This window comes from Enhydra lutris, unplaced genomic scaffold (genome assembly GCF_002288905.1).
Source record: "Enhydra lutris kenyoni isolate GAN:26980312 unplaced genomic scaffold, ASM228890v2 scaffoldscaffold29, whole genome shotgun sequence".
NCBI lineage: Eukaryota > Metazoa > Chordata > Mammalia > Carnivora > Mustelidae > Enhydra > Enhydra lutris.
Genome location: NW_019154113.1, coordinates 6,149,983 through 6,174,925, shown reverse-complemented (window position 1 = coordinate 6,174,925; position 24,943 = coordinate 6,149,983). Strand labels below are relative to the sequence as shown.

The 24,943-nt window shown below is 54.0% G+C and overlaps 1 protein-coding gene across 1 annotated transcript; it reads left to right on the top strand.

The window, feature by feature from the left end:
• Positions 1-363: 363 nt before the first annotated feature.
• On the top strand, positions 364-24,620 carry LOC111152699 (synemin). The gene is made up of 5 exons (XM_022511270.1): positions 364-1,173; positions 7,759-7,883; positions 18,194-18,261; positions 20,966-23,412; positions 24,282-24,620. Exons 1-5 carry the CDS (start codon positions 364-366, stop codon positions 24,618-24,620), a joined length of 3,789 nt encoding a protein of 1,262 aa, XP_022366978.1.
• Positions 24,621-24,943: the final 323 nt, after the last annotated feature.

Sequence of the window (24,943 nt, the reverse complement as noted above, 5' to 3'; positions counted from 1 at the left end):
AGGTGCGCGCGTCCGGCAGCAACTGGGACAGGTCCCCGTATCCCTTCTCCGATCCCTGCCCAGCGATCCCGCCGCTCGCCCCCAGCTGTTATCGCACTGCCGGGAGCCCGCGCGGCCGCTGTCATTCCGGCAGGGGGCGCCGTCCGGCCGCAGTGGCCGCGCCGGGCCGCGCTCTGATTGGTTGGAGGCGGTGGCCCGAGCCCACTCCCGCCCACCCCGTCCGCTAAGTGCCGCGTCGCGCGGGCTTCTGCCCCAGTCTGCGGGCCTCCCGGACAGCGGCGGGGCCGGAGCGGCTCAGAAGAGGGGACAAGACCAGGGCAGGAGGGAACCGGCCGGCCGCGAGAGCCCCGTACGCCCAGCAAGATGCTGTCCTGGCGGCTGCACACGGGCCCCGAGAAGGCCGAGCTGCAGGAGCTCAACGCCCGGCTCTACGACTATGTGTGCCGGGTGCGGGAGCTGGAGCGCGAAAACTTGCTCCTGGAGGAGGAGCTGCGTGGCCGGCGCGGGCAGGAGGGTCTGTGGGCCGAGGGGCAGGCCCGCTTCGCCGAGGAGGCGCGCGGCTTGCGGCAGCAGCTGGACGAGCTGAGCTGGGCCACGGCGCTGGCCGAGGGCGAGCGCGATGCGCTGCGGCGCGAGCTGTGGGAGCTGCAGCGGCTGGGCGAGGAGGAGCGCGCCGCCCGCGGCCGCCTGGACGCCGAGCTGGGCGCCCAGCAGCGCGAGCTGCAGGAGGCGCTGGGCGCGCGCGCCGCCCTCGAGGCGCTGCTGGGCCGGCTGCAGGCTGAGCGCCGCGGCCTGGAAGCGGCCCACGAGCAGGACGTGCGGGAGCTGCGCGCGCGCGCCGCCCGCCTGACCATGAGCTACCGGGTCCGCGCCACCGGCCCCGCCGCGCCCCCGCAGCGCCTGCGGAAGGTGCACGACAGTTACGCGCTGCTGGTGGCCGAGTCGTGGCGGGACACCGTGCAGATGTACGAGGACGAGGTGCGCGAGCTGGAGGAGGCGCTGCGGCGCGGCCAGGAGAGCCGGCGCGAGGCCGAGGAGGAGACGCAGCTGTGCGCGCAGGAGGCGGAGGCGCTGCGACGCGAGGCGCTGGAGTTGGGGCAGCTTCGCGCGCTGCTGGAGGAAGAGCTGCGGCGGGTGCAGGAGGAGTACGAGCTGCAGGCAGAGGAACGGCAGGTCCGTGCGCAGGGGACGGTCCCACCCCGGGCCCCTACCTGTGGTCGGGGTGGTGGGGGGCGGCGGGGCTGCCTGGACTCGTTGCGTGCGCCCGGGGCGTGGCGCCGCCGGCGGGTGGGGGGCGGGGCCAGAGGGGGTTCGACCCGCCCTGGCAACTGGGCGCTGAAGTGGGGGGTCCCTCGCTCTGCGTGGGAAGAGGAGCGCGGTTTGCGGATCAGCTAGTGCCGGGTGGCGGGTCTCGGTGGAGAATTCCGTCCCTGTCATCTTGTTAGGTTGTCAGTTTCTTTCGATCTTGCCTTGAGCGGGTGCAAACTGACAAAAGACCCAGGACCCAGCCAGCTCTAGGCTCCCTTTCAACTTCCCGTGCTTCGTAGACCTAATTCACATAAAAGTCCAGCAAGAAGCCCCCTGACTTCCAGAAACGACTTCAGAAGCGACAGCTCGTTCCTTCGGGGTTGGGAGGTGTCTCGGCAATGTCAAGTCCCGACCGGCAGCTGTTCAAAATGACAGCCCCTTGGCGGTAGGGCACCCCTGGAGAAAACTTAAATTATTGCGTAAAACGGTTTTTATTTTGCCAGAGTGATTTCCCAGTAGGAGGCGGCCGGTTTGGCTCTCTGGGCCCCTGCCTTGTGCGTTCTTGGGAGGGGCTGCCGCCTTCTGCAGGCAAGAGGATGTTTTTCTCGAAGTCTCTCCAGCAGACATCAGATCTCTGGGTAGTGGAAAAGTTGTGGAAAGGGGCTGCTCCCTGTGGCAGGATGTGATATAAACAGTTACTATTTCAGAGAAGCAAAACCCCAACGGACACTGACAGGGTGATACCTGTGGACGGTTATTGTCCCAGTGCGGTACTGGGATGGGACCTGGTCCTGCCTCCTGGAGGCCAGAATTGAAAATATCCCCAAATCATACCATCAGTAGTTCTCAGGACAACAGTTTAAAACAACACCCACAAAAATTCAGAAATATTTTAAGGGGATAATTTGTAGCTTGGGGTTAAAGATTTGTGGTAGAGGGATTGTGTGTGTGTGTGTGTGTGTGTGTGTGTGTGTGTGTTTAAATGCAGGAGTAAAGGGAACACAGAGGACTGTGGTGATGTGACAGGTGTCCACAAATAATCAGCAAATATCTATCGACTGCTCCTAGGTCTTGAGCACTGCCTTGGGTTTTCAGTATTCAAAAAGCTGGAGTCTAGATGGGAAATCCTATAAAGCAGTGCAATACGAAATTGTTTGGAATGTAATCTTGTGGAATGTGGGTTTTGTTGGGCCTCTGCCTCATAGTTTTCAAAAGCATTCTCCTCACCATTCCCTTGCAGTGGGAGCTCCTTGTCTCATTTCTGCTTGGGATACGCAGTCTGAATGGGGGAGGGGCCCACCGGTGAAGTGCCTTCTCCGGGATCGCAGGGGGTGGGGGGGACTAGACTCAGCAGTCTGTCTGGTGATTCCTCTCTCATCGGAATTCGCGTCTTTGCCTTAAAAGTAGGGAGCAAGGAATGTCAACGGGACTTGGTTGGCTTTTTTTTTTTCCCACTTCCAATCTGTATGTTTCATCGCACTGAATATGCCCTTATCCATAGCTCAAATCTTTCCCCAGTTAGCTTTAAAGCCAGCGAATTTCAAATTGCATCCCAAAGATTCAACACCAAACCATTAGCATTTTTTTTCCCCAAAGATTGTATTTACTTATCTGACCTAGAGGGAGAGAGAGGGAATACAAGCAGGGGGAGTGGGAGAGGGAGAAGCAGGCTTCTCGCTGAGCAGGGAGCCCGATGCAGGGCTCGGTCCCAGGGTCCCAGGTTCATGACCTGAGCTGAAGATCAGATGTTAATGACTGAGCCACCCAGGCGACCCCCATCAGTATTTTTTTTTAAAGGGTAAAAATACTAAGGATTTTGTTAAAGAGTGTCTGTGATTTAACCCCAAGCCCTTGATTTTTTCACCATTCTATAGAAGATTGCTCTGGGGAGACTGAAAATATCATAAAACCGGATTTAACTAATATACTGTAGTGAATGTTTCATTACTGAGAGTTTTTATCAAGTGCTTCTGGCATGCCAGATACCCCAGGAACCAGACCCTTGATACCTACCTATTCACTCTTAGTCCTCAGCCCGATCTTATGAGGTAGATTCCAATAGGAGCCCCATTTCACAGATGATGAAACTGAGGCACATATGTTCTCTTCAGGTGCCAGTGTCTGAGCCACTAACCCCGGATCCAACATTTCCTCTCTTCTCTGTTGCATCAAAGAGAAACGTTAAGCCAGCATTCTGCCTTCATAGAATAATGGTAATTGTTCTTCCTAAGGGCTGGCCCAGAGGTGCCCATCAGTCTGAAACCTTAAAACACTTGCTGATCCTTCCAGCCGGCTGTCAGAATAGTTTTCGTGGCAGATGTGTTTCATTTACTTTTTGCCTACGCTGTGGTTTCGTGGGAACCCTCCCCTCTCCCACTCAGTGCCCACTGTCTCCCTGCCTCGGGGCCTCTTCTGTGGCCCAAGAGAACTGGACACTGGCTGGAGCTCTCTTTCTGGGAAAAGCGGTTCTTCCCCGAAGGCCTGTGTATTGGGCCCCATACCCCAGATCTGCCAGAGAGAAGTTTGCTGAACTGACATCCAAGCCCCCAGCATTTTGTATACAGTTGTGATCACCTAAAGCCTGAGTAATTCACCCTGTCTCCCAGTTCGTTGGAAGAAGCTTTGGACAAAAACTCAAGACATTTTTGGTTGACCACCCCCCCCAACCCCTATAAACACTGGATTTTTGCTTATGAGACTTATGAGCTCTTAGCCTTTTGAGGCTGACTAGAAAAGGCTTCCAAGTCCCCAAAATGTGACCGAATGAGAAATTTCTTTTGACTGGAAGGGGGAGGGGTTAGCCGCCCAACCTGGGCCTGAATTCTGGCTCTGCCCCCGTTTGTGTCTCTGTTCCCCCATTTGTGGAACAGCGGTCATAAAAACGGCTCACAGGGTGCCCACGTTGGGTTCATTCATTCATCCGACCACGACAGAGCACGTCGTGGGCCGAGCCTGGGTCTTGAGTGCCGGGGATATAGCCTGAACAAAACAAAACAGAGAAGAAAGTCCCTCGCCTTTCAAGGTCTTGAGGTGGAAACAGCGCGGGGTGTCCTGGAGGTGGGTGTGGCCAGGCGGGATGGGCCAGTGGAGAGTGGCCTCTACAAGGACTTGGGCTTTGGCCCCGAGCAGCATGGGTGACACTGAGGAGAGGTGAATGGTGACCGGCTGTATCCGAATGTCCTTGCTCTGGGGCTTGTGTGGGACAAGAGTTGGGAGCAGGGAGAACCTCTGTACTAATCAAGGCAGGAGGTGCTGGAGGTTTGGACCAGGCACAGCCATGAGGAGCTGAGAGGAAGTTTGTCCTCTGAGGTCGAAGCCCAGCAAGGCCTGCGGGTGGGTTGGAGGCAGTGGAAGAGAGGGGGGACGTCCCAAGTCAACTCTAGAACTTGTTGCCTGAACCACTTGGTGGGGTGGGGGGAGGAGTGCTCATTGCTGAAGGGGGTTGGGAGCAGGAGATGTGGCCCATTTGGGTGGGAGATCAGAGTTCACTCTGAGATGCCTCTTAGATGCCCACCTCGTACTGAGAGATACCATCCTGAGTCTGGAGTTGAGCGTATTATCTGGACTAGAGCTTTAAAAAAAAAAAAAAAAAAGTAGCCTTCTATTAACGCTCGTTATTCCAAATGCATTTAGTTTTGATGTGTCAGGGAGGTCGTCCCAGTATCTAAATTCCCTCGAGCTCCACCAGTCAGGATTCTGAGTGACCGTGACATTCGCAGACTCTTCCTGTTTTGTCCGTGGGACTCGCTCAGCTGAGAGCAGCTCCCGCTGGGGGAGGACGAGGAGTTTTATTTGGACCCGCCCAGCAGCACGCTGTCCCTGGTACGGACCTCCATTGCATCATCACCCGTGATGCCATCCGGAAGTTCCCTAAATAGCAACTCAAAAAGGTGACCTCTCTCCCCAGCTTTTGTACCGTTAGGTGGGGGAACAGCTCTTGCTTGGTGAGAATCAGCAGTGCTGGGTGTCCTGCTCCAGCACCTCTGGTTAGAAAACTTCTGGCAAAGTCGACGCCAAGCCGGAGCTTTCTTCAACCAGCAGGGTCGGTTACAGTCTCTATGGAGACTGGAGCCAAAAGTTCTTATTTACGGTCCTGCTTCCAAAAGCCAAGTCATTTTCCTTTGACAGTTTTGGGAGAGTTGAGTCACACGGAAATGTGGTTGGAACTATACTTATTTTAACTACAACACAGTTTGGGTTTTCTCACCCCCCTCCTATTTTGTGGGGTGCAGATCTATTCTGTGCCCTCTGGGAAGAGAGAGAATCTTTGTGCCCGCCTGTGGTTTGGCGTGGCGGGGAGATTCTGACCTCCTCAGGATGTTCATGGATAGAGAACCGAGTGCTTGTGATAACTTTTTTTGTTTTTCTAAACAGTTTAACAATAATTGAAGTTCTCTGTAAAGAAAAAGATCAGTACAGATTTCCGAGTTTTGATATTCAGGTTTCATCTCCTGCCGTGAAAAGGTGTAATATCGGGATGTTTACAGCATGTCTTACACTCTAATCTTAGACCTGGGATTATACTCCCTCTAAAATGGGGGGACATAGGGTTTTAACACCAAGACTTGTTGGAAGAATGTTTAAATATCACGGCTAAATTTTGGCAGCCATGTCTCTTCAGTCAAGACTGGAATGGTCTGCTTTAGGCAAGCCTCACTATCTACTTGCAATGCCAGTTTTGAAGAATATTAATGTAGATCTACCCTGAGATACTAGCTAGAGGTTCTTAAATTGACTCCTCAGCTTTCAAACCTAATGGTTTCAGTTTTTGTTTTTAGCATGCTTTATGTACACATAGAGAACCTAGCAACAATCATTAGCTGGAACAGAACTCTTAGGGAGGGAAGATTATTTACATGCCGATCATGCATCGTTTAAAGTAGTGGATCCAGCGTGAGATCTTAATTTGCCGGGTTTTGCTGATCTTATATATTTACTGCGGACCTTCAGCGTGTCGCCTGGTGCCTTTGCTGGAGGGATTATAAGGGGAATGGAAACAGATCCCCTCTCCTGGCTGTCTTCTTTGAATTCTCCAAAGATCAATGTCTAAAAATGTAGCCAGTTTAGTTAACTGTCTTCAGAAATAAGGCTGTTTTCCATTACAAACCAGAAGTTAAAGAATATGGACTCATTTCAGTGTTTAAATATTTGCTCAGTTAATTATTCCCCAGAGCAACTCCGAAGTGTTGACGCGAAACCGTAAAATGGTACAGAGGAAGCCACTGTGTTTACAAGCTCAAAGACAGTGTCGATTTAAAATAGCATGTTTTTAAGGAGGCAACATGCATTACTGTGATCATTTTAAGTGCAGTTCACTGATTGTGTACAGGGTGACTTGTAGGGGATGAGCGATTTTCTAGAGGTGGGGGATGCACAAGATAGCGGGCCATGCCCTTCAGTGTCTCCCAGCTGGTGGGAGGGACAGATGGGCAGACGTAATTAGCCAGGTATGAGTGGACGTGCCCTAAGGGCTTCGAGCATGATAGGAGCATGTGGGAGAGGGAGCGCTCATTAGTGATGTCTTCTGAGCACAGTCAAGAAAGAGTCACATCCTGGTCCATGTTGATATTTACACCCTGAGGATCTTCTGTCTCACCAGGGCAGCTTTTCTAGGTGAAACAAAGAGCTCGGTGAGAGAACCTGCTTAGTGTTGGGGGAAATTATGTGTCTGGGGGGAAATTGTTTCAAATTGGTGGGGCTTCCATTTCAGATACTGTGAAAGCCCCATGACGTGGTCTGGGCTCGCTTTGAAGAGGATCCCCGTAGACCGGTTGGCGGTGTTGACTTTCCTAAGCAGCTGGATAATGTTTGAAAGACAAAGATGCTTTCAGGAACTTCTAAGCATTCGTTCTCACTAGAGAGTGGAAACAGAGCAGTCAGTCCCCTGTCAAAATCACCCCTATGTAATAATAATAATTTTAAAAACTTCTTTTAAAAAATTTTTTAAAATTTTTTAATAAACATATAATGTATTATTAGCCCCACGGGTACAGGTCTGTGAATCATCAGGCTTACACATTTCATAGCACTCACCATAGCACATACCCTCCCCAACGTCCATAACCCCACCACCCTCTCCCTACCCCACCCCCCTGGCAACCCTCAGTTTGTTTTGTGACATTAAGAGTCTCTTATGGTTTGTCTCCCTCCCGATCCCATCTTGTTTCATTTATTTTTTTCCTACCCCCCAAACCCCCCCCACATTGCATCTCCACTTCCTCATACCAGGGAGATCATATGATAGTTTTCTTTCTCCGATTGACTTATTTCGCTAAGTGTAATACCCTCTAATTCCATCCACGTTGTCGCAAATGGCAAGATTTCATTTCTTTAAAAAAAAAACTTCTATGGGGAAGAAAAACTGTATTTAAGATCACCCTTAGAATGACTGCGTCTTTCATAAGCCTAGAGACTTTTTTTTTTCCTTTTTGCATCCTGAACTGTTGGTACCTTCAGTTTGACACAGCAGAACTCCAGCCCTCCCATCTAAAAGCCCTTTGTTCTCTTTAGAGAGTGATAGCCTGCCTGGAGGATGAGAAGGCGGCCCTCACCTTGGCCATGGCTGACCGGCTGCGGGACTACCAGGAGCTCGTGCAGGTGAAGACCAGCCTCAGCCTGGAGGTGGCCACGTACCGGTAAGGATGCTGCTTGGGTGAAATCCCCCGTAGCCTCTGGAGTCCCTAGGGCTGTGTGATGATCAGACAGCAGACCCCTGGCATGGCCAGGCGAGGAGTACAGGGCCAAAATGAGAGGAGGAGGATGGGTGCCACACTTAGACCGCCAAGCAGATGCCCCCCACCCTCCCCGTGATGGAGCTCACAGAACTCGTGCCCTTGCCTGGGGTGTGTGTGTCCTGGGCACTAGGCAAGAGGTTCGCACCTGTCAACTCCTTGGATCCTAGGAATTAGGGACAGCGTTTATAGGGGGACCAACCCCGCTCAGAGAAGTGAGGGGGCTAGAAAGTGGAGGGCCAAGACTCAGACCCAAAAAGTCCACTTCCAAGTGCCCATCACACTGTGGCTTCAAATCCCAGGGCTCTGACTCGACTCCCCATGGGTTTGGCCTCAAGGCACTGCCTTTCTCCTGGAAGATGAATCTGGTCCTCTAGGCAGCCGGCTTTATTAAGATGATGACTTGAATTGGGGGTGAGCATTCTGGAGGAAACAGTCTCAAAGTCCTCAAAGGGGACGGATGGGGGCTGGGCAGAGAACACAGTCCGGAAAGCGATGCTTCTCCTTGGCTTTCCCCATCCTGCCCCCGGGGGCAAGCGGTCTTTGGTTGGGGTGGTGCCCTGTGCTTCCTGCAGATTTCATGCTCAGTGAGGACTGGTGAGGGAGGCAGATCTCAGGCACTTGCAACAGAAGGACTTTTGAGATACCCAGGTTTCCCACTTGGAAGGACAGTACCAGCCACTAACATTCTCAAGCCTTTACTGCCTGTGGGACACAGCGCAAGCGCTTTGCCGCTGCTCACTGCCTGAGATACCATCTCTGGTGGGTGGAAACCACTCGCTCTTCTTGCAGGTGAGGGCGGGGGGCCTGGAGGCCAGGGACCCAGGCTGGTGAGAGATCTGTGCCTTACCCACCAAGTCATGTGAAGTGGACACAATGCCCCCTTCATTCCCAGGGGACATCAGAGCATGAATCAGCCGTGGGTGGGACTGAGCTCTGAAACCCGGCCTCTCCCAAAGTGAAAAGAAGATGCAGTGGTAAATGCCATCTTCTGAAGGCATCACTGCTAACAGATGGGGGGCATTAAAACCTGGAGAGGCTAAGAAGGGGTTAAGGTCCACTCCCTTGGTGGGAGGCAGAGCCTGGACAGAGCCCAGGCGCATTTCAGCACTCCCTGTGGGCTGCCCGATCATGACTTTGCTCTCCTAACGGCCAAGTGGCCTGGGTTAAGAGAGCATGTCTGGCTGGGGTGTGCAGGTGGTCCTCCTTGCAGCCCTGGCCTAGCCCCACCGTGCATTGTCTGGAAGACTTGCCTTAGCCTGTCATCAGGGCCCTTCTGACCGTCAGGGAAGAGGAAGCAGGCTATCGGGCAGTCCCTGGCCTCAGCCCGATGCAGCCCCTAAGGGGCAAGGCCTGCCTAGGACACAGCAACTCTTGGAAGAGCCCCAGCTGGACAGAGAGGTAGGCAAGCCAGTGGGGGCTCTGCCGGGTCCCTGCTCTGAACGCCGTGATGTGGCTGCGTCCTGCGGAGGGGAGGGGGCTCATGACACAGAGAGAGGGCAGAGGAGGCCCAGCCAGCCTGTCCTTCTCAAGGGCCATCTCTCACAGTCTCCTTGGAAATCTCATGGGATGGAAAATCACAAAATTAAATCAAGCTGGGTCAGGTGATCTGAATTACTAATAAGGAAAACTTCAAAACAGGCTTCATCTGAGGGGAAAGAAGTATTAATCAGGACTGACCGAAGCCCTTCTCAGACTGCCTCAAGCCAACAAAGGCATTTATTCCCCAATTGATGGAAAAAGTCCCCAGTTGTAGGCACAGTAGGTCTGGGTGTGGTCAACAGTGACTGTCTCTGCTGCTTTCCCTGGTCTCTCCCTTCTCGGCTCTGCCCACACTGTGGCAGGATGGGCCCCAGCCAGCTCCTGGCTCTGTCCTTCTGGTCTTGCCCCCCTGGTCAGAGGAAGGGGCTCTTTGCTCATCCATCTCAGCTAAACTCCTGGGCCCTGCAATTCTGGCTCCACTGGGCCATGTGCCTGTCCCTGTCCCTGTCCCTGGTCGGGGGAAAAAGTACTCTGGAACTTAGAAGGGCCCACTGTCCCGTGAGCTACATGGAGTGACTCTGGGGTGGGAGGTGCCCCAAACTGGCACTGTCCTAGAGCAGATGTGGGGTTGTCCCAGCAGACCCACAGCTGTGCCCGTGTTAGGTGACATCAACGTTGCGTGACTCTTTTCTGTGCAGAGGCAGTTGGATCTTCCTTGTCATAATAGTTCTGTAGGTTGGATTTGGAGACTTTCATCTTATGCTTTGTCCCTCTGGGATTCGAGCCCTTTCTTTCCTTGCTCGGTCCTGCCCCTCGTTCTCTGTCGTGAGAAGTCAGAGGGCCTGTGGGCGTCTTGCCTGAGCATCCAGCGCCCGACTTTTTGGTAGTTGTTCATACCCTAGCTTTCTTCAAGGGTATCAACAGGGAGCCTTTGTGCTCACGTCGGCAGCCTGATTGTCGGCTGAGACAGAGTTTATGGCCTCTGTCTGTTCCTGGCATTGCTCTAACCCAGTTAGGGATTGACTTGGCTTCCTCCTCGGAATTTAGAAGGCCACAGTACTTTCAGGGAAGGGGGTGATTGATTTCACTGTCTGTCTTTCTGACGTCCAAGTTCGCACAGGGAAAATGAGGAGCCCGGCCCTGCCTAGCCGCAGATCCCAAGCCCAGGGTTTAGAACGGGTGCCTGCCTCCCCGCCTCCCAGCGCTCAGGATTTAGTCTGGGAGATGCCCACAGACCGAAAAGATATACGGGCAGTGGAACATAACCCATTTCTTTGTACGAGCCGAGCGCCTAGCATTTTTGTCACTGCCTTGTGTCCTGCAGAGAAGCCCTTGGCATCTCTTATGTGACTCTTTCTGTATTTTGTCCTGCTGCCCCAATCCTGAGAGCAGGGATGAACATGCATATTTGTGTCAGTGCCCTTTTGTTCTTCTGACCCCTTCACAGGTGCCTGCTTGATCTTTATAAACCTTGTCTTTGAGGGAGTTGACCTTCCTTCCACACCTCCCCCAGAGAGGGCAGCAGGGACCGTCAGCCTCTTGGGGACCACGGCCCAGGGCCCCGTGCAGTGTGACTCCTCACCAGCCCTGTCCAGAGGGGCCAAGGGTGGCTGACGGTGTGGCTGGCACAGCTTCCCGCTCCTGACCGAGATCGGGTGGATTTGCCCCAGGTTTTCCCTACAGTGGCCCATCCCCCGCGGCTGCAGAGTTGATGTCGGTGTGTTGACTTAGCATCTCGAGTATAAGCTAAGGGGCTGAGGAGCCTGCGAGCTGGAAGCCCAGCACAGTACAGCTGGGACTTGTCAGCTCTGCTGGGGCCAGCTCTCAAGTGTCACACGCATTCTCGAACCCAGATATGGGCCCTTTCCGGTTGGCCTTCCCAGTGAATAAGAAACACTGATAACAGAATAGTGTCATTTATAACTAAATGTAGACATAGAGTTTGTAAGTAAAGACGCAATTCAGTAAAATAACAAAATTCGAACAAAGCGAACCCCAGCGTCTAAGGCGGGAGGACATCCTCAAACCTAGCGGGCCAGTCACTGACCCGGGAAGACTCTGGTGCCTTGTTCGGCAGGTGAGTGTGAGAACGAGCCCTCTCCTCCCACACTACAGGGGACAACGGGCGGTAATCTGGGGCTGGCTGATGGCCGAGGCACCAGGGGGAGTACAAGAGAAGACGGGCCAGCCCCAGGGGCCAGGGCTCGCCTGTCGGCTTGTCCCCAGTGAAGTTACGTGGGGCTGCAGGGGCTCGTGCACTGCATGCATAGTCACGAGGCCTCCTGGGGCGTGAGTGTTTATTACTCCGGCCGCCGAGCACTGAGGGGAGTGTGGTTCCCAGCCTCATCTGCACCTGGGGGTCAGCTGGTGAGCCTGCTAAATAAAGCATCGGTCCCTGGGCCCATTCCTGAATGTTCCGATCAGCTTGGCACAGGAAGGGCCCAGGCTTTGTCCAGTGCGGCCAGGGTAGAGAACCACGGCTGTGGGCCCTCGACGCTCCAGGGGCCCACGGACTGACAGCGTTGGCATCATCTGGCTTCCCAAGCTGGTGGGAAATGCAGACTCTCAGGCCCATTCCAGACCCTCTGGTCAAAGCCAGGCTCCTGACAAGATCCCCGGTGACTCAGGGTGTCCGCCACTGTCACCAGAGCAGCGCAGGAGCGTCCCGAAGGCACTGAGCCGGTTTCACAGTGGCCTAGGGGCAGGTGAATGAGGGGCAGGCCGAGTGGTGTGCAGGGAGCCGTGGCGGGGGATGGTGGGTGAGGCCTGCAGTGCGGGCTTCCAGAAGATCACGTGGGGAGCGCTACCAGGCAGAGGGGCCATCTGGGCGAGAACCCAAGGACTGAGCTAGTGTGGCATCTGTGGCCATTGCCAGACGTTTGGGCTTCCCGGGCAGGCCTGGTTTTGGGGGCCTGGACTGGAGGGCTGTGTTTGAGGGATGGGCAAGAGCCACAGCTGTGAGGCCGTGTTCTGTGAGCGGGGCCTGTGCCCTCTGGCTGCTCCAGGGACGTTGGCAGGCAGGGTGCCACGCCAGCTCAGAGGGGCCCACAAACCTACAGAACAGAGTGGGGGTTGGCGTTGAGGGTCAGGTGCTGTGGACAAGACCACATGGACCTAAGTCCCTCCCCCCCACACCGTTAGAAACAAATGCCTTGTAAGACACAGGAGTACCAGATTTCTGGGGGGGAGAAGGGAGTTGTGAGAATCCGGGAAGGCTTCGGGAGGGAGGTGAGGTTGATCGGGGTCCTGAAGGATGGTGGGGATTTGAACAGACGTGCAGGAGAAGGGGCTGTGGGGAGTTGGGGGCACACGGGGGGAGGGACTGGTCCACTCAGGTCCAACAGACCGTTTACTGGGTCAAATAAAGACAGTTCAGAGGCGGGACTGAGAGCTTCCAGCCGAGGTTGGCAGGAGAGATTTTCAAAAGAGGTGAGATTTGAGTTGGCCTAGAAGGGTTGGGAAAATAAGCAGTGAGAAGCGGACGGGCAGGGAGGGACTCAGGAAGGAGCTCCAGGAGGGGGAGTCTGATGGGAAAACAAGGGGAGGAAGGAGAGTGCAAGGCGGGTGAGCAGGGTCTGGGACAGGAGGCAGCTGAGGTGGACTTTCTGTGGTGGTGGTGGGGCGGTGGGCAGTGGGGAGGCTGCTAGCTGGTGGTACGCAGGAGGACTGGGCGCAGGGAAGCCTCAGGGGGTCCCTACAGTCACTGGAGATTCAGGTGGGAGGAGCTGACAGGGTGGTCAGGCCAAGGGAGCCTCCGCGAAGGCTGACCAAGGGCCTGGAGCCTGGCTGGGAGAAGCACTGGGAGCGGACTGGAAGGCTCCTGGCTGGAACCCTGGGACAAGGCGGCCGTTCCTCACGTGCTCTGGTAGACCAGACCACCAGAGACCAGCCCTCTCCATGAAGCAGCTGCTCCCCCAGGAATAAACCGAGTCCCAAACCCACAAAACCGCGGGCTCTGAAAACCGTGTACGTAAGAGGCCCGTCCTGGCTTTCAGAATGGGGGACAAATATGCCTTCTCCCTCAAAATTTAAAAGAGAACCTTTTTTTTTCTTAAGGTTTTGGGGCTCAAATATATAACATGTTTTCTAAATGTCACCTGAAAAAATGGAAAGCAGAGCCAGACCATTTTTCAAAAGAAAAATACTGAAGGGAGTCTTGGCTGGCCAGATAGGAAAATGGAATGCAAAGATTTGCTGCCTCGGCGCTTTCGGGCACAGTCCTTTTAAAAGGTTAGGTCAGGGGGCGCCTGGGTGGCTCAGTCGTTAAGCATCTGCCTTTGGCTCGGGTCCTGATTCCAGGGTCCTGGAATCCAGCCCCATGTCGGGCTCCCTGCTCTGCAGGAAGCCTGCTTCTCCCTTTCCCTCTCCCTCTGCTTGTGTTTCCTCTCTCACTGTGTGTGTGTGTGTGTGTGTGTGTGTGTGTCTCTGGAAAATAAATAAATAAAAATCTTTAAAAATAAATAAAAGGTTAGGTCGGACACTACAACGTCAAAACAGGGTCTTTGTGTGTCTGTACAGCAGGGACGTAGGCGCTTCCTGTTTCCTCTTATGCTGGCAGGGAGAAGAAACAGTGTTTCAACTGGAGGAAATCCATACTCCATCTCTATCTGGATGGCTCATAAAGCAGTAGAGATGATGCTTACTGCTGGCAATTTCCCTGTCGTAATGACATTTCCGGCCCCTGCGTTATTGTGTAATAATAATGAATGAATAATGAAATAATGACTAATGAGAAGGGGCTCACCTACCCCCTTTCATGCACCTGTTCAAGGGAAAACCGTTCTTTGGAATTTCTCCAGCACTTGGAGAAATCCGTTTTGGTTTGTTAAATTAAGTCCTGCTCTCTTGAAAACTTAGAACCATGTGTTAACACGGAGACTTAGCTGGTTATTAGGCGACATGCTTGAAATTAATAAAATCTTGTAGTTTCAAGGAGAGGCGGCTGAGAGGAGTAACCTGTACACTTGGCTATTAGCCCTCCCCACATCATTGCAGAAACCAGTTGCTCTCTGTCCACCAGGATTTTAGGTTTCCCATCATCTCTTCTCCTCAACTGAAAGTCCGCTTTCTTCTCAGGTCGGTAGAAGATGATGATCACAATGACTGTGACCACTGATTGAGCCCCTATTCTGTGACAGCCTTTGTTGTGAGAACTTTCCAGAAGAGCCACCACCACACACCTGTGAATGTTGCCTATTTCAGCAATGGGGAAACCGAGGCACAGAGGCTTTGAGTGGCTTGCCCAAGGTCGCAGTACTAGGTAGCGGCAGGCGCGGGATTTGAAACCAGGCAAACTTCCTCACTCGGGAAGTTTCTCCATCAACCACTCCCAGTGCTGCTTTTCTCTGTTTTATTAGTAATCTTGGTCTGTCTATCATTTGATTTTTTTTTTTCAGTCTCTAGAACTGATGGATGTGTTTGGATATGTGGTTTAGAGCCGAGCATAGAGGGAATGACCAGAAGCAGCATGGCCTCGGTATTATCTTCCATTATCTGCCTGTCGTGTGGGGCAGGACCTTTCCAATTCGGATGGCGATGCTTGTCCTCTCTCCCTGCTTCCCCCTTTTGCACCCAGCCCTGCTTCAGTCAAGGTGGCAGGGGGTTCCCCACCCTCTCTAGAGCTGGGAGGCCAGGGAGACCATTCTGAGGCTTCTCCCAGCTCCCATCCCCTTTTCCTCCCACCACTCCCCACCTGTGTTTGGCCAGGAAGCACTTTGTGATCCATCCCATTTGGCTGCACTGACCTCCCTTCTGGAAACATCCTTCAACTGTCCCTCTTTTGTCCACATTTATCGGGGACAGGGCGTGCCTTGTGCCCCCAGGGCAGAATAACAGCAGACACGCCCTGAAATTCCATTAGGATAATCTATCCTGGACAGAGAGTCCCAGCCTACCCTGGGCTCCGCTCGGATGACCAATGGGGTCTATTAGGGCCTGGAGCCTGGCCAGAGGCCACATTACAGCTCACTTACGCGCTATGGAGCGGTCTTGGACACCTTAATGAGGCCGGGGACTTGGTTTTCCCACACGTGTTTGCTTATCCTGCTTCAGAGGCCGCCAAGCTGTGGGGCTGTATGAAACGTTCCCTAATAGCTCATGATTCAGGGGGTTGGCATTTCACACAGTCACCACGGCTTGGAGGCCGTTTTCCTCCAGTGCTCTCAAAATAACCAGGGAATGCTCTACCCTTTTCTTAAAGTTGCATGAGTCTGTTCCTTAAAAATGTGCCCTTTGGAGCTTTTGAGGAAATTTCTGGCATCTCCTGAGTGATTTCGTCTGTGCCTCTGTCCTCTTAGTCCTGTGAGCTGTGTTGGTGGAGGGCAGGATGTCATGTATGGCACGAGAGGTGTCTGCTAATTAAGGTGTGAATTAAACGATGGGTGCCTCGATGGTGCCCGGAAGGCCCTGTGCCAGATGCTGGGGTGGGGAAGGAGACCCACGCCCTTGCCCTCTAGGAGCCAGCCCTGCAGAGTAGGACTGGGTTCCTGCCCAAGAGAAGTTTCATAGGCTCTGGAAGAGCCCCAGAGGGGCGTTTGGATGCAAGTCACCCAAAGATGTTGAATGTGGTTGTGTTAATATAGTCCAGGGGGTCCGGCCACAGGATTTGTTCTTTTGAAAGTTTGTACGCAATGCCATCATCCTGGGCCTGGCAGGGGTGCCTAGGCTGCCAGGGTCCCAATAGACTCTCCATCCTGGGGAAGGAGCTGGGTGCCTTTAGCCAAGATGCTGTCCCTGCCCGGCAGTCCTCTAACCCCAGAGCTGGATGCTTATCATTGGCCCTGCGTGGGGGCTGCTAGAAGGGCTTCCGGAGGTGGCCGAGGGGAGGGTCCGAGCCATGCTAGGTGCCCAGTCTTAGCCAGGCCTGGTGACCAGCGCATGACCTCACATGTGCTGGGGTGGGAGAGACTGGCGGCCACTCCCAGGTAACCAGCGTGTCCTGCTCAGGGTCCTGGACTCTGTTGAAACTGGATGGTGGTTTGGATTTCCCCTGAAAGAGGAGCAAAATCATTCCTCTTTGAGGGATGAGGGAAGCTAGGCCTCCCAGCCCCCTGCCCTGCCCTGTCACTGAGTTCTCCGCTGACCTGGTCTCCTCACAGGTCTTTGTGACCTGGCCGGGGCGGCTGGAGGAGGCAGAAGCCTTGTGATCCCCGAGCTTCCCGCCCAGTGGGCCGAGGGCAGACCTTAAGTGGAACTCGGCCTTCCCACCAAGCCCCGCCCCCGGAGCTGTGGCCGGCCGCCTCTCCAACCCTCAGCTTCCGGCGCAGACCCTTAGAGTCCGACTGCTACCCTCACCCTTCCCCTTATTATCCGCAGACGGCAGAATGTTCTCAGCAGTGGAGGCTATTTGTGTTCCTGGAACCTAAAACGCTGGGTCAGGAGGGTGTGGGATTAATGGGTTGGTGTCCGGTTTCCTGGCTTTGGTGCCAACTGGAAGGGCTGGGGCTACAGCCCTGGTCCCTAGTCTTCCAGAACGTCCACCTGTGTGCACCTCAGCCCCTGCTTCCGTGGTGGGCCCACCCATGGACCCCTTGAGTGGAGTCCCACTCTTGGCTTTTCCCCACGGGGCGGGCCCTCCCTGGCTGCTCTCCACCTGCCTGTGGGGTCCTCGCCCTCGCGGGAATCCCTGCGTCTGAATCAGCGGGAATGGAACTTGGCACCGGTTTGCCCGAACCGCCAGTCCCCGCTTGGATCTGGCGGCCCTGCCCTGTCTCGGTGCCCAGCTCTCCGTGGTTACCGCCATTTCCGAGTGGGCCCTGCTTCTGGCTGTCCTTTGCCATACGTGGTGTACTCCTTGGAACCGAAGGTAGTGACGACTTCCCGCGTTGCTCTAGCGACCGAACAACTGTTGTGCCCGCAGCAGCCGGTGTCCTAGGGGTCTCTCCGTGTGACGGGCCTCCGGTGCTGACTGGTGCTGAGCTGTCCCAGCCCGCTGGCCCCTGCACTCTGTCCTCGGGGCTCCCGGTTGTGCACGGGAATGACAGCTTCAGGGGGAGTCTGCAGTTTCAGACTTCTAGATGTGGCCGAAGGGGTCACCCAGTCAAGTGCTCTTTGCTGTTTTGTTAAAGGAGATAAGGGGATGCTCCTGTGGGTGCCCCGAGGCCCCATGGGGGGGTGGTGGTGGGGGGGGTCTACCACTCTGCCTTTTCCTTGTCTGCCTGACTGCTTTCCATCTCTCTCCTTCCCCTGAGCTCCAAGATGTCCCCAGAGAACCCAGCAAGAAAACCACACATGCCCTCTGGCTGCCTTATTTACAAACAGATGGCAGTCCTTGCTCTGCTCCTAGTCAGCCCCGCAACCTGGGACTCCAGGAGGACCCCAGTGGGGGTTGTAATTGGCCTGGGGCCCTCTGGCCTGGGGTGACCTTCCATGTGTGGGCCCCTCCCTGCTTCCCAGATGAGCCAGACAGACCGCTGACTTCCCCTCCTCGGTCCTCACCCGTCTATGTCCTTCTTCCCCTCATCCTGGGTTTAGAAGGGTTTTCCAGAAGGGCTTGCCTCTCCAAAACTTCCGTAACCCTCACCACTCATTCTGTTCATCGCTCTGCCCAGCCAGGCCCGCTGAGCGGGGTTTGCGTCCCCTCTGGTGCCGTATCTTCAGACACGAGTCCTAAAACACAAGACACTGTGGCACTGTGGTCACCAGCCAAGTACTACATACTGTGACTTATAGCAGCACGTCTCACTCTTCTGTTTCCTGACGAGTTTTTTTTTTTTTTTTAATTATTTTTACAGAGCCTTACTGGAAGGCGAGAGCAATCCAGAGATAATCTTGACCGAACGCATTGAAAACATGCCACAAGGTAAAAATAGAAGAAAAGCCCATTATTTAATTTTAGGATGTTTTCCGTCTGAACAGTTTCATTCTGTTAAATGGTTAAATCGGAAAGTATCATTTGCCTGGAAGAACTGGCGTTAGACAGGATTTTTTTTTTTTCAGGTGAACGTTATTCATCCCTCTCTCAAGTACCAAATAGATTTTATTTAAGGGGTCGTGGTTTAAGTAAGAATGTAAACAGGAATGTGTGGGAAAACGCTTAGGAAACTCATTGATTACTCTGGCCAGTAGGGGGAGGGAGGCGAAGGGGCTGATGGAGACGAGGGGAGGGTGACGGGAGGGGGAGGTGCTGGGCGGGTGCTTGTGTATCCCAGCCTTTGGAGGGACAGCCCTTTACACACCAAAGACTTACAGCTTTAACACAAGTATAGGGTGGTGTGACTCCGTGAAGCATGGAGTCAACATTCTGGAACTTGCTCCCCCATGAGAGGCAGAGGTGGGAGCGGTTACACCATCTGTATTGCCCCGGGTCAGCCTGGGCAGGTCAGGTTCGTGTATGCGGCAAGTGTCCCTGGGAGCCCTGAGGTCCGTCTTGATGGAGGCCGGAGGCTGCAGAATAAAGCTCATATTCCCGGTAGCCGCAGAACCCACAGAACAGGGTAGTGTCCGTTAGAAGGACTCTAGGAACCTGTAGAATGACTTTAGGAAAAAGAAAAAAAAAAAGCTTTTAAAACCCTATGGAATTTGAAGGGCTTTCTGGCTGAGGAAGGACAGATTGAATTACATACAGTACGCTCAGTCTCCGGCTTACTCAGCGGGGTTTCAGTCTCCCTGACTGTTACCATATTCAAAATCGTGGCACTTTGGGAATGCACGTCTTTGGTACTTGAATCCGGAGAACATTTGGTTAACTGCCAGTCTGGATAGATGGCAGATTTAAACAAACAAATAACAAAAAACACTCTTCATCTTTATTTTTCAAAAATTGCAGCCCTCTTAGGTGCTTCACAGCTTTCAAAGGTCACTGGGTTGAGAACTACCGTTTTGGTTCCAGGTATCTGTGACTGGTTCGGATTTGGTTGTGGACAGCATCCGATAAGTTTGCCTTCTGATTTTGCGAGTAAGGCTGACAAAAGCCAAAGATACTGTTCACCCGATTTCAAGGTTTACTTAGCTACATTGTGTACTTGAGGGTACAAAAGTCTTCACTTAGAAGGGAGAGAGGAGAAAAGGGGTAGGGCCAGACTGGGAGGGGAACCAACAGTTTAGGGCTAGGGCTTAATGGATCTCTGCGGAGCTGTGGTTACTGGTCTAGGAAGAGCTCAGCAGGAGGGCTCCTGGGAGCCTCTGTTTCATTCCTTGATTGGTTTGTCAAGCTTCTTAAAGGATACAGAGACAGTATTTGTAAACTAAACTTCGTCTGGCAGTTACAGATTATGCCAAAAGCGAGGAGCGTTAGAAGAAAGAGGACAGGTGATGAAATCTTTCATGAAGCTTTGAGCTTCCAGATCATTCTCTGTCCTGTATGATATACATACCCGTTAACTATTCACTGAGTACATGTACAGATGTGTTCCTACATAGTGAATTTCTCAGTGCTTATGGAGACGCTCATGTTTCTCCTGTAATATGGTCTAGAATAATCCTGGCCACTTGCCCACGAGGTGATAAAATCTGAAACCAGTCTGTCATCTTCCATATTTCTCTGTGGACCTTAATTAAAAACCAGACATTTCCTGCACTTTTCCAGGGATTCATCTTCTGGAGCGTCTCTGTTCAGGATTAGTATGTTGATTTGAAAAGAGGAATCTTCATAGAAGATGTCCTGGCCTGGCCTCTCTCCTGTGTCCTGGGATCTGTCCTCAAGGGGCCCCTGGCCTTGGCTGCCATGACAGGGACACCAAGCTGGGGGAGTAGGCTTTCCCTGGCTCAGCCAGATGGGGTGTGGCAGGCACCAGGGGGCGCTCTCTGGGCACCTCTAATGACCAGCTGCCACTCCGAAGAGTGGGTCCCCTAGTGGTGGAGTTTGGGCACGCCCAGGGTAGCACCCTCTGTGGGTGACCCCAAGCCAGGCAGGGAGCCCCATGGTCGGCCTCCCACCCCCAGGATTCTGACATTAAAACAGTCCGTAGTGCTGGTGCCTGGTTGGCTTCCCGCTCTTTCTCCTTATTAGATAAGAAGTCTGTAAAAATAGAAGGGTAAAAGTGGAAGTCAGGGAGCCTTCGAAAAAGTTAAATTCTGCAGGACTTGTTGGCCCAACGTGGAAACCAACGGCAAATAAGAACCCATGGGATGGTGGAGGGACAATGCTGGCTGGTCCTTAGTAATCCTGCACTAAAGCTCTAATCCGCTGAAATGTGTCGCAGAAACTTAGGTCAACAAAGTCAAAACGAAGGTTTCCAAATTACCATAACATTGTGACATTTCAGTCCTGGAAACAGGCACCCCGGGCCTCTCTGCTGCGTGTACCGTGCTCTACGATCACGCCTTTGATACGTTTGTGAAGATTCATGATGTTTTCAGACCGGTAACCAGAGAAAGGTGTTGGTTTGAAGCACGTGTCATGCTGTGTTTTATTGTAACAGGATTTTTAAAACCACCAGAAGAAATGACTTGGGGATTGACAGTCTCTCATTTAGAACGCCCTTTTTGCTGTGACAGTACGCTTTTATGATGACGCGATGGGATTTGAGATAAAAGAGGGTAACGATCCCTGTCCTTTTCTGCAGAGCTCAGGAGCACGTCCTATCGATACAGCAGCTCGGTGTTACAGAGGGAAAATGAGAGAAATCGGTTTGCAAGGCAGAAAGCACCCACGGCCAACTTCAGCCACAGCCTGACACAGCGCCCTCACCTGCTGGCACAGCCCACCATTGGGAGTGCAGCCGGAAGAGACCTCCTGGGTTCAGAATATTCTTCCCGTACCACCACCCGGCAGGAAACAACTTACGAAAAAACTTCCAACTTGCATGAGAAAACCTCCAAGAGTCCAACCAACTTCAGAACTTTCTCTTCAACAAACAGTCTTTTAAGAAATACTGAAGCGCCGGTGAAAACATTCCCCGAGAGGCCAAGAACCGCAGGTCCGCAGGACACCTCCGCCCATGCGGCCCGAGAGTCTGCTGTGGCCTCCAAGTCCTACCAAGAGCCCCGGGGCGACGTGTCGGCAGGCTCTTTCCAAAGCACTTGGTTGAGTGAGAGGACCGTTGTGACAAAGACAGAAGCTGAGGCCACGAAGGAGCAAGACAGAAACAGGCCCGAAGCCGTCCAGAAAAAGTGGGAAGAGAAGATGTTTGATTCCAAAGAGAGGGCTTCAGAGGAGAGAAACCTAAGGTGGGAAGAGCTGACAAAGTTAGATAAAGAAGCAAGAATGAGAGAAAGCCAGCAACTGAGGGAAAAGGGGAGAGGGAGGGAGTCGGCGCAGGAGAAAAGCGTGAGAGAGAGAGAGGTGCCCATCAGTCTAGAAGTCTCCCGGGAGAGCTCGCCACAGGTGGCCCCGAAAGCTTTCCAGATGCCCCCACGGGAGGACACTCGTGACGGTACCGGGAGAGGCGTGGAAACCCGGGAGGCCCGGTTCAGGGTGGGCCCTGGCGACACCGCCAGCTCGCCGAAGGGCGAGTCCACGACCGAAACCGTGGCAGAACACATCGTGTCCAGCATCCTGAAGCAATTCACCCAGTCTCCGGAGGCAGAGGCATCTGCTGATGCTTTTCCAGACACAAAGGTCACTTACGTGGACAGGAAAGAGCTTCCCGGCGACGGGAAAACAAAGACTGAGATAGTCGTGGAGTCGAGACTGACGGAGGAGGTCGATGTGTCAGACGAAGCCAGCCTGGACTACCTCCTGAGCAAGGACATTCAGGAGGTGGACCTGAAGGGAAAGGCGGCTGGGCAGATGATAGGAGACATCATCAACCTGGGTCTGAAAGGAAGAGAGGGCAGAGCAAGAGTCGTCAACGTGGAGATTGTCGAGGAACCCATGAGCTATGTCAGTGGCAAGAAGGCAGAGGAGTTTTCCACCCCGTTCGAAGTGGTGGAGGTGGACGATGTGTCTCCGGGCTCCAAGGGGCTTTTTGAGGAGGAAGAAGGTTACGGAGGAGCAGACGTCACATTCTCAGCAAACCAGCGTAAGAAGACCAGGTGGCCCCACGAGAGCGTAACCCATGTCGAAGAAGTCACGGAGGCGGGCGACTCGGAAGGGGGAGAGCAGAGTTACTTTGTGTCCACGCCCGATGAGCACCCCGGGGGGCAGGACAGGGACGAGGGCTCCGTGTACGGGCAGATCCACATTGAAGAAGAGTCCACCATCCGGTATTCTTGGCAAGATGAGATTGTGCCCGGGTCTCGGAGAAGAACCAAGAGGGAAGATGGGTGGGGAGAGACGGTTGTGAAACCACCGGACATCTTGGAAGCTCCGCTGGAAGAGGACGTGGGTCCTACTCACTGGAAAGAACAAACTAGAAGTGGTGAATTCCATGCGGAACCCACAGTTATCGAAAAGGAGATTAAAATACCGCACGAGATCCATATGTCCATCAAGGGGGCCTTCAAGGAGCCCCGACACCAGCTGGTGGAAGTGATCGGGCAGCTGGAGGAGAACCTTCCTGAGCGCGTGAAGGAAGAGCTGTCGACCCTCACCAGAGAGGGTCAGGGTGGGCCCGGGAACGTGTCCGTCGACGTCAAGAAAGTGCACACCTCTGGCGGGAGGGCCGTGACCTTGGTTGCCGAAGTCAACCTCTCAAAAACCGTGGACGCCGATCAGTTAGATCTGGAGGAGCTGAGCAAAGATGAAGCCGGGGAGATCGAGAAGGTTGTGGAGTCGGTGGTACAAGACAGTCTGGCCAGGCGGCACAGCCCGGGCCCTGGGAGCCCAGACAGGGAGAGTGCGGCGGAGACCCCAGGGGCTGGCCTACGCTTCAGGCGCTGGGCCACGCAGGAGCTGTACCGCCCCCACGGTGAGGAGGACGACGCCGGCCAGGCCTCCCCCAGCACGGAGCCGGCCGCGTCCCAGGGGCCCGTGTCGGCCACCGTGGAAGTCACCAGCCCGAGGGCCTTTGCCCAGTCACACGTGCTCGAGGATGTGAGCCGGTCTGTGAGGCGCGTTCAGGTAGCCCCCGCTGGCATCTGGAGGACTGAGCACATCTCCCACGAGGGACCCACGGCACAGGTGGTGGAGGTAAGTGGAGAAGGTGACCCAAGTCAGGCAGCTGGCTCGGCCAGCACCACCTGGTCTGGGAGGCACCTCACCCTGGGTCCTGATCAAAGTCAAGTCTTCCTCCCAGGATCTGTCCCTGCCTTTCAGGAGTTGGGGGGTGTGCGCAGGAGAGCCTGGCCCCATGGAGCTTTCCACGGACACAGAGAGGCACAGTATGTTTGGCTCCAAACAGTCTCACACTGAAAGGGAAGTTATTTTTCAGGCCCCATTTCTAAGGGTGGGGAAGGGCAGTGATTATCTTCAAACTGAGAGTCCGCGGGTTCCCAGACTTCTGTAAGGCCCCTTTGGGTCGGCCCTAAAGGGGGGTTCCATGAGCAAATCTAGGTCACAGCCCCCAGACAGAAGGGGGTTGTGTGTCACAGAAGCTTGGTCAGGGAAAGGCAGATGCATTGGGCAGGTCAAAATCAGGGTTGGGGACATCCAGCCGCTGAGCAGATCGTCCCCCTGCCCAGAGCACTTAGCAAATGGGACAGCAGTGCCCACGGACAGGGCTCGGTAGACAGGAGCCAGGCTGCTCATAGGTACTCTGTGCATGGCGAGATCCTGATGACCAGAAAGAGCGCCTTCCCAAGGGCTGGTTCCCAGTTTTCTCAGGAGGCCAGTGTGGGAGACGCATTAGGGGCAGAAGAGGCCTTGGGCATTAGCAGGTGCACTGGGCTGGGTCCCACAGCATCCAGAACCTCCAAACAGTGGTCTTCCAAGGACCCGTGTCTGAAACCCTTGCATCTGCTGGCTCAGTGGGCTCCCCCGAGCGAGGTAAATTAGCAGACAGCCACAGAGTGCTAAGGCAGGTGGCCCTGGAGCCCAAAGACACCCCGTTTCCCTTTCAGGTGGACGTGAGTAACATAGAGGTGACCCCCCGCTGGACACGAGAGACCACAGTCGTCTTCCCCGTGGGGACGGAAGCATCCGCACATGGCACCCCTGACCCTGGTGCCTGGAGAGATGGGGGCAGCGGGAAGGCCTGGGTGGCTGGCGGGAGCTTTCAGGGCTCTGCTGGGGATGGACACCAAGTCCCCGGGGAAAAGGGCAAGGAGCAGGCTGAGTTTGACAAGGCAGTGCGGCTACAGAGGATGGTAGACCAAAGGTCAGTGATTTCGGATGAAAAGAAAGTGGCCCTCCTCTATCTAGACAATCAGGAGGAGGACAGTGAGGGACACTGGTTTTGATAAATATTTCCTTTTCAATGGTGTTTGGTAACATGGCAACACACAGAGGCCTTTACTAATTAGAAGGAGGGAGGCTCACTCTTTATTAAGACGCCCCCTTTTTCTTTCACCAGAGTGCTCCGGGCGATGTCAATTTACATTATCATCTGTAAAGGTTTCAAATTAATTCACGTTGGAATTTTAAAGGCGTTGGAATTTTATTTTTGAGTTGGAACTTTGACAGAAATGTTTTTTATCATTTTAGTCTTCAAAGTTCCTTTTCCTGGAGTTTTCTCTCCACTCCTAGAGGCAGTTTCTACCAGTTCTGCTCCTGGTCACAGAAA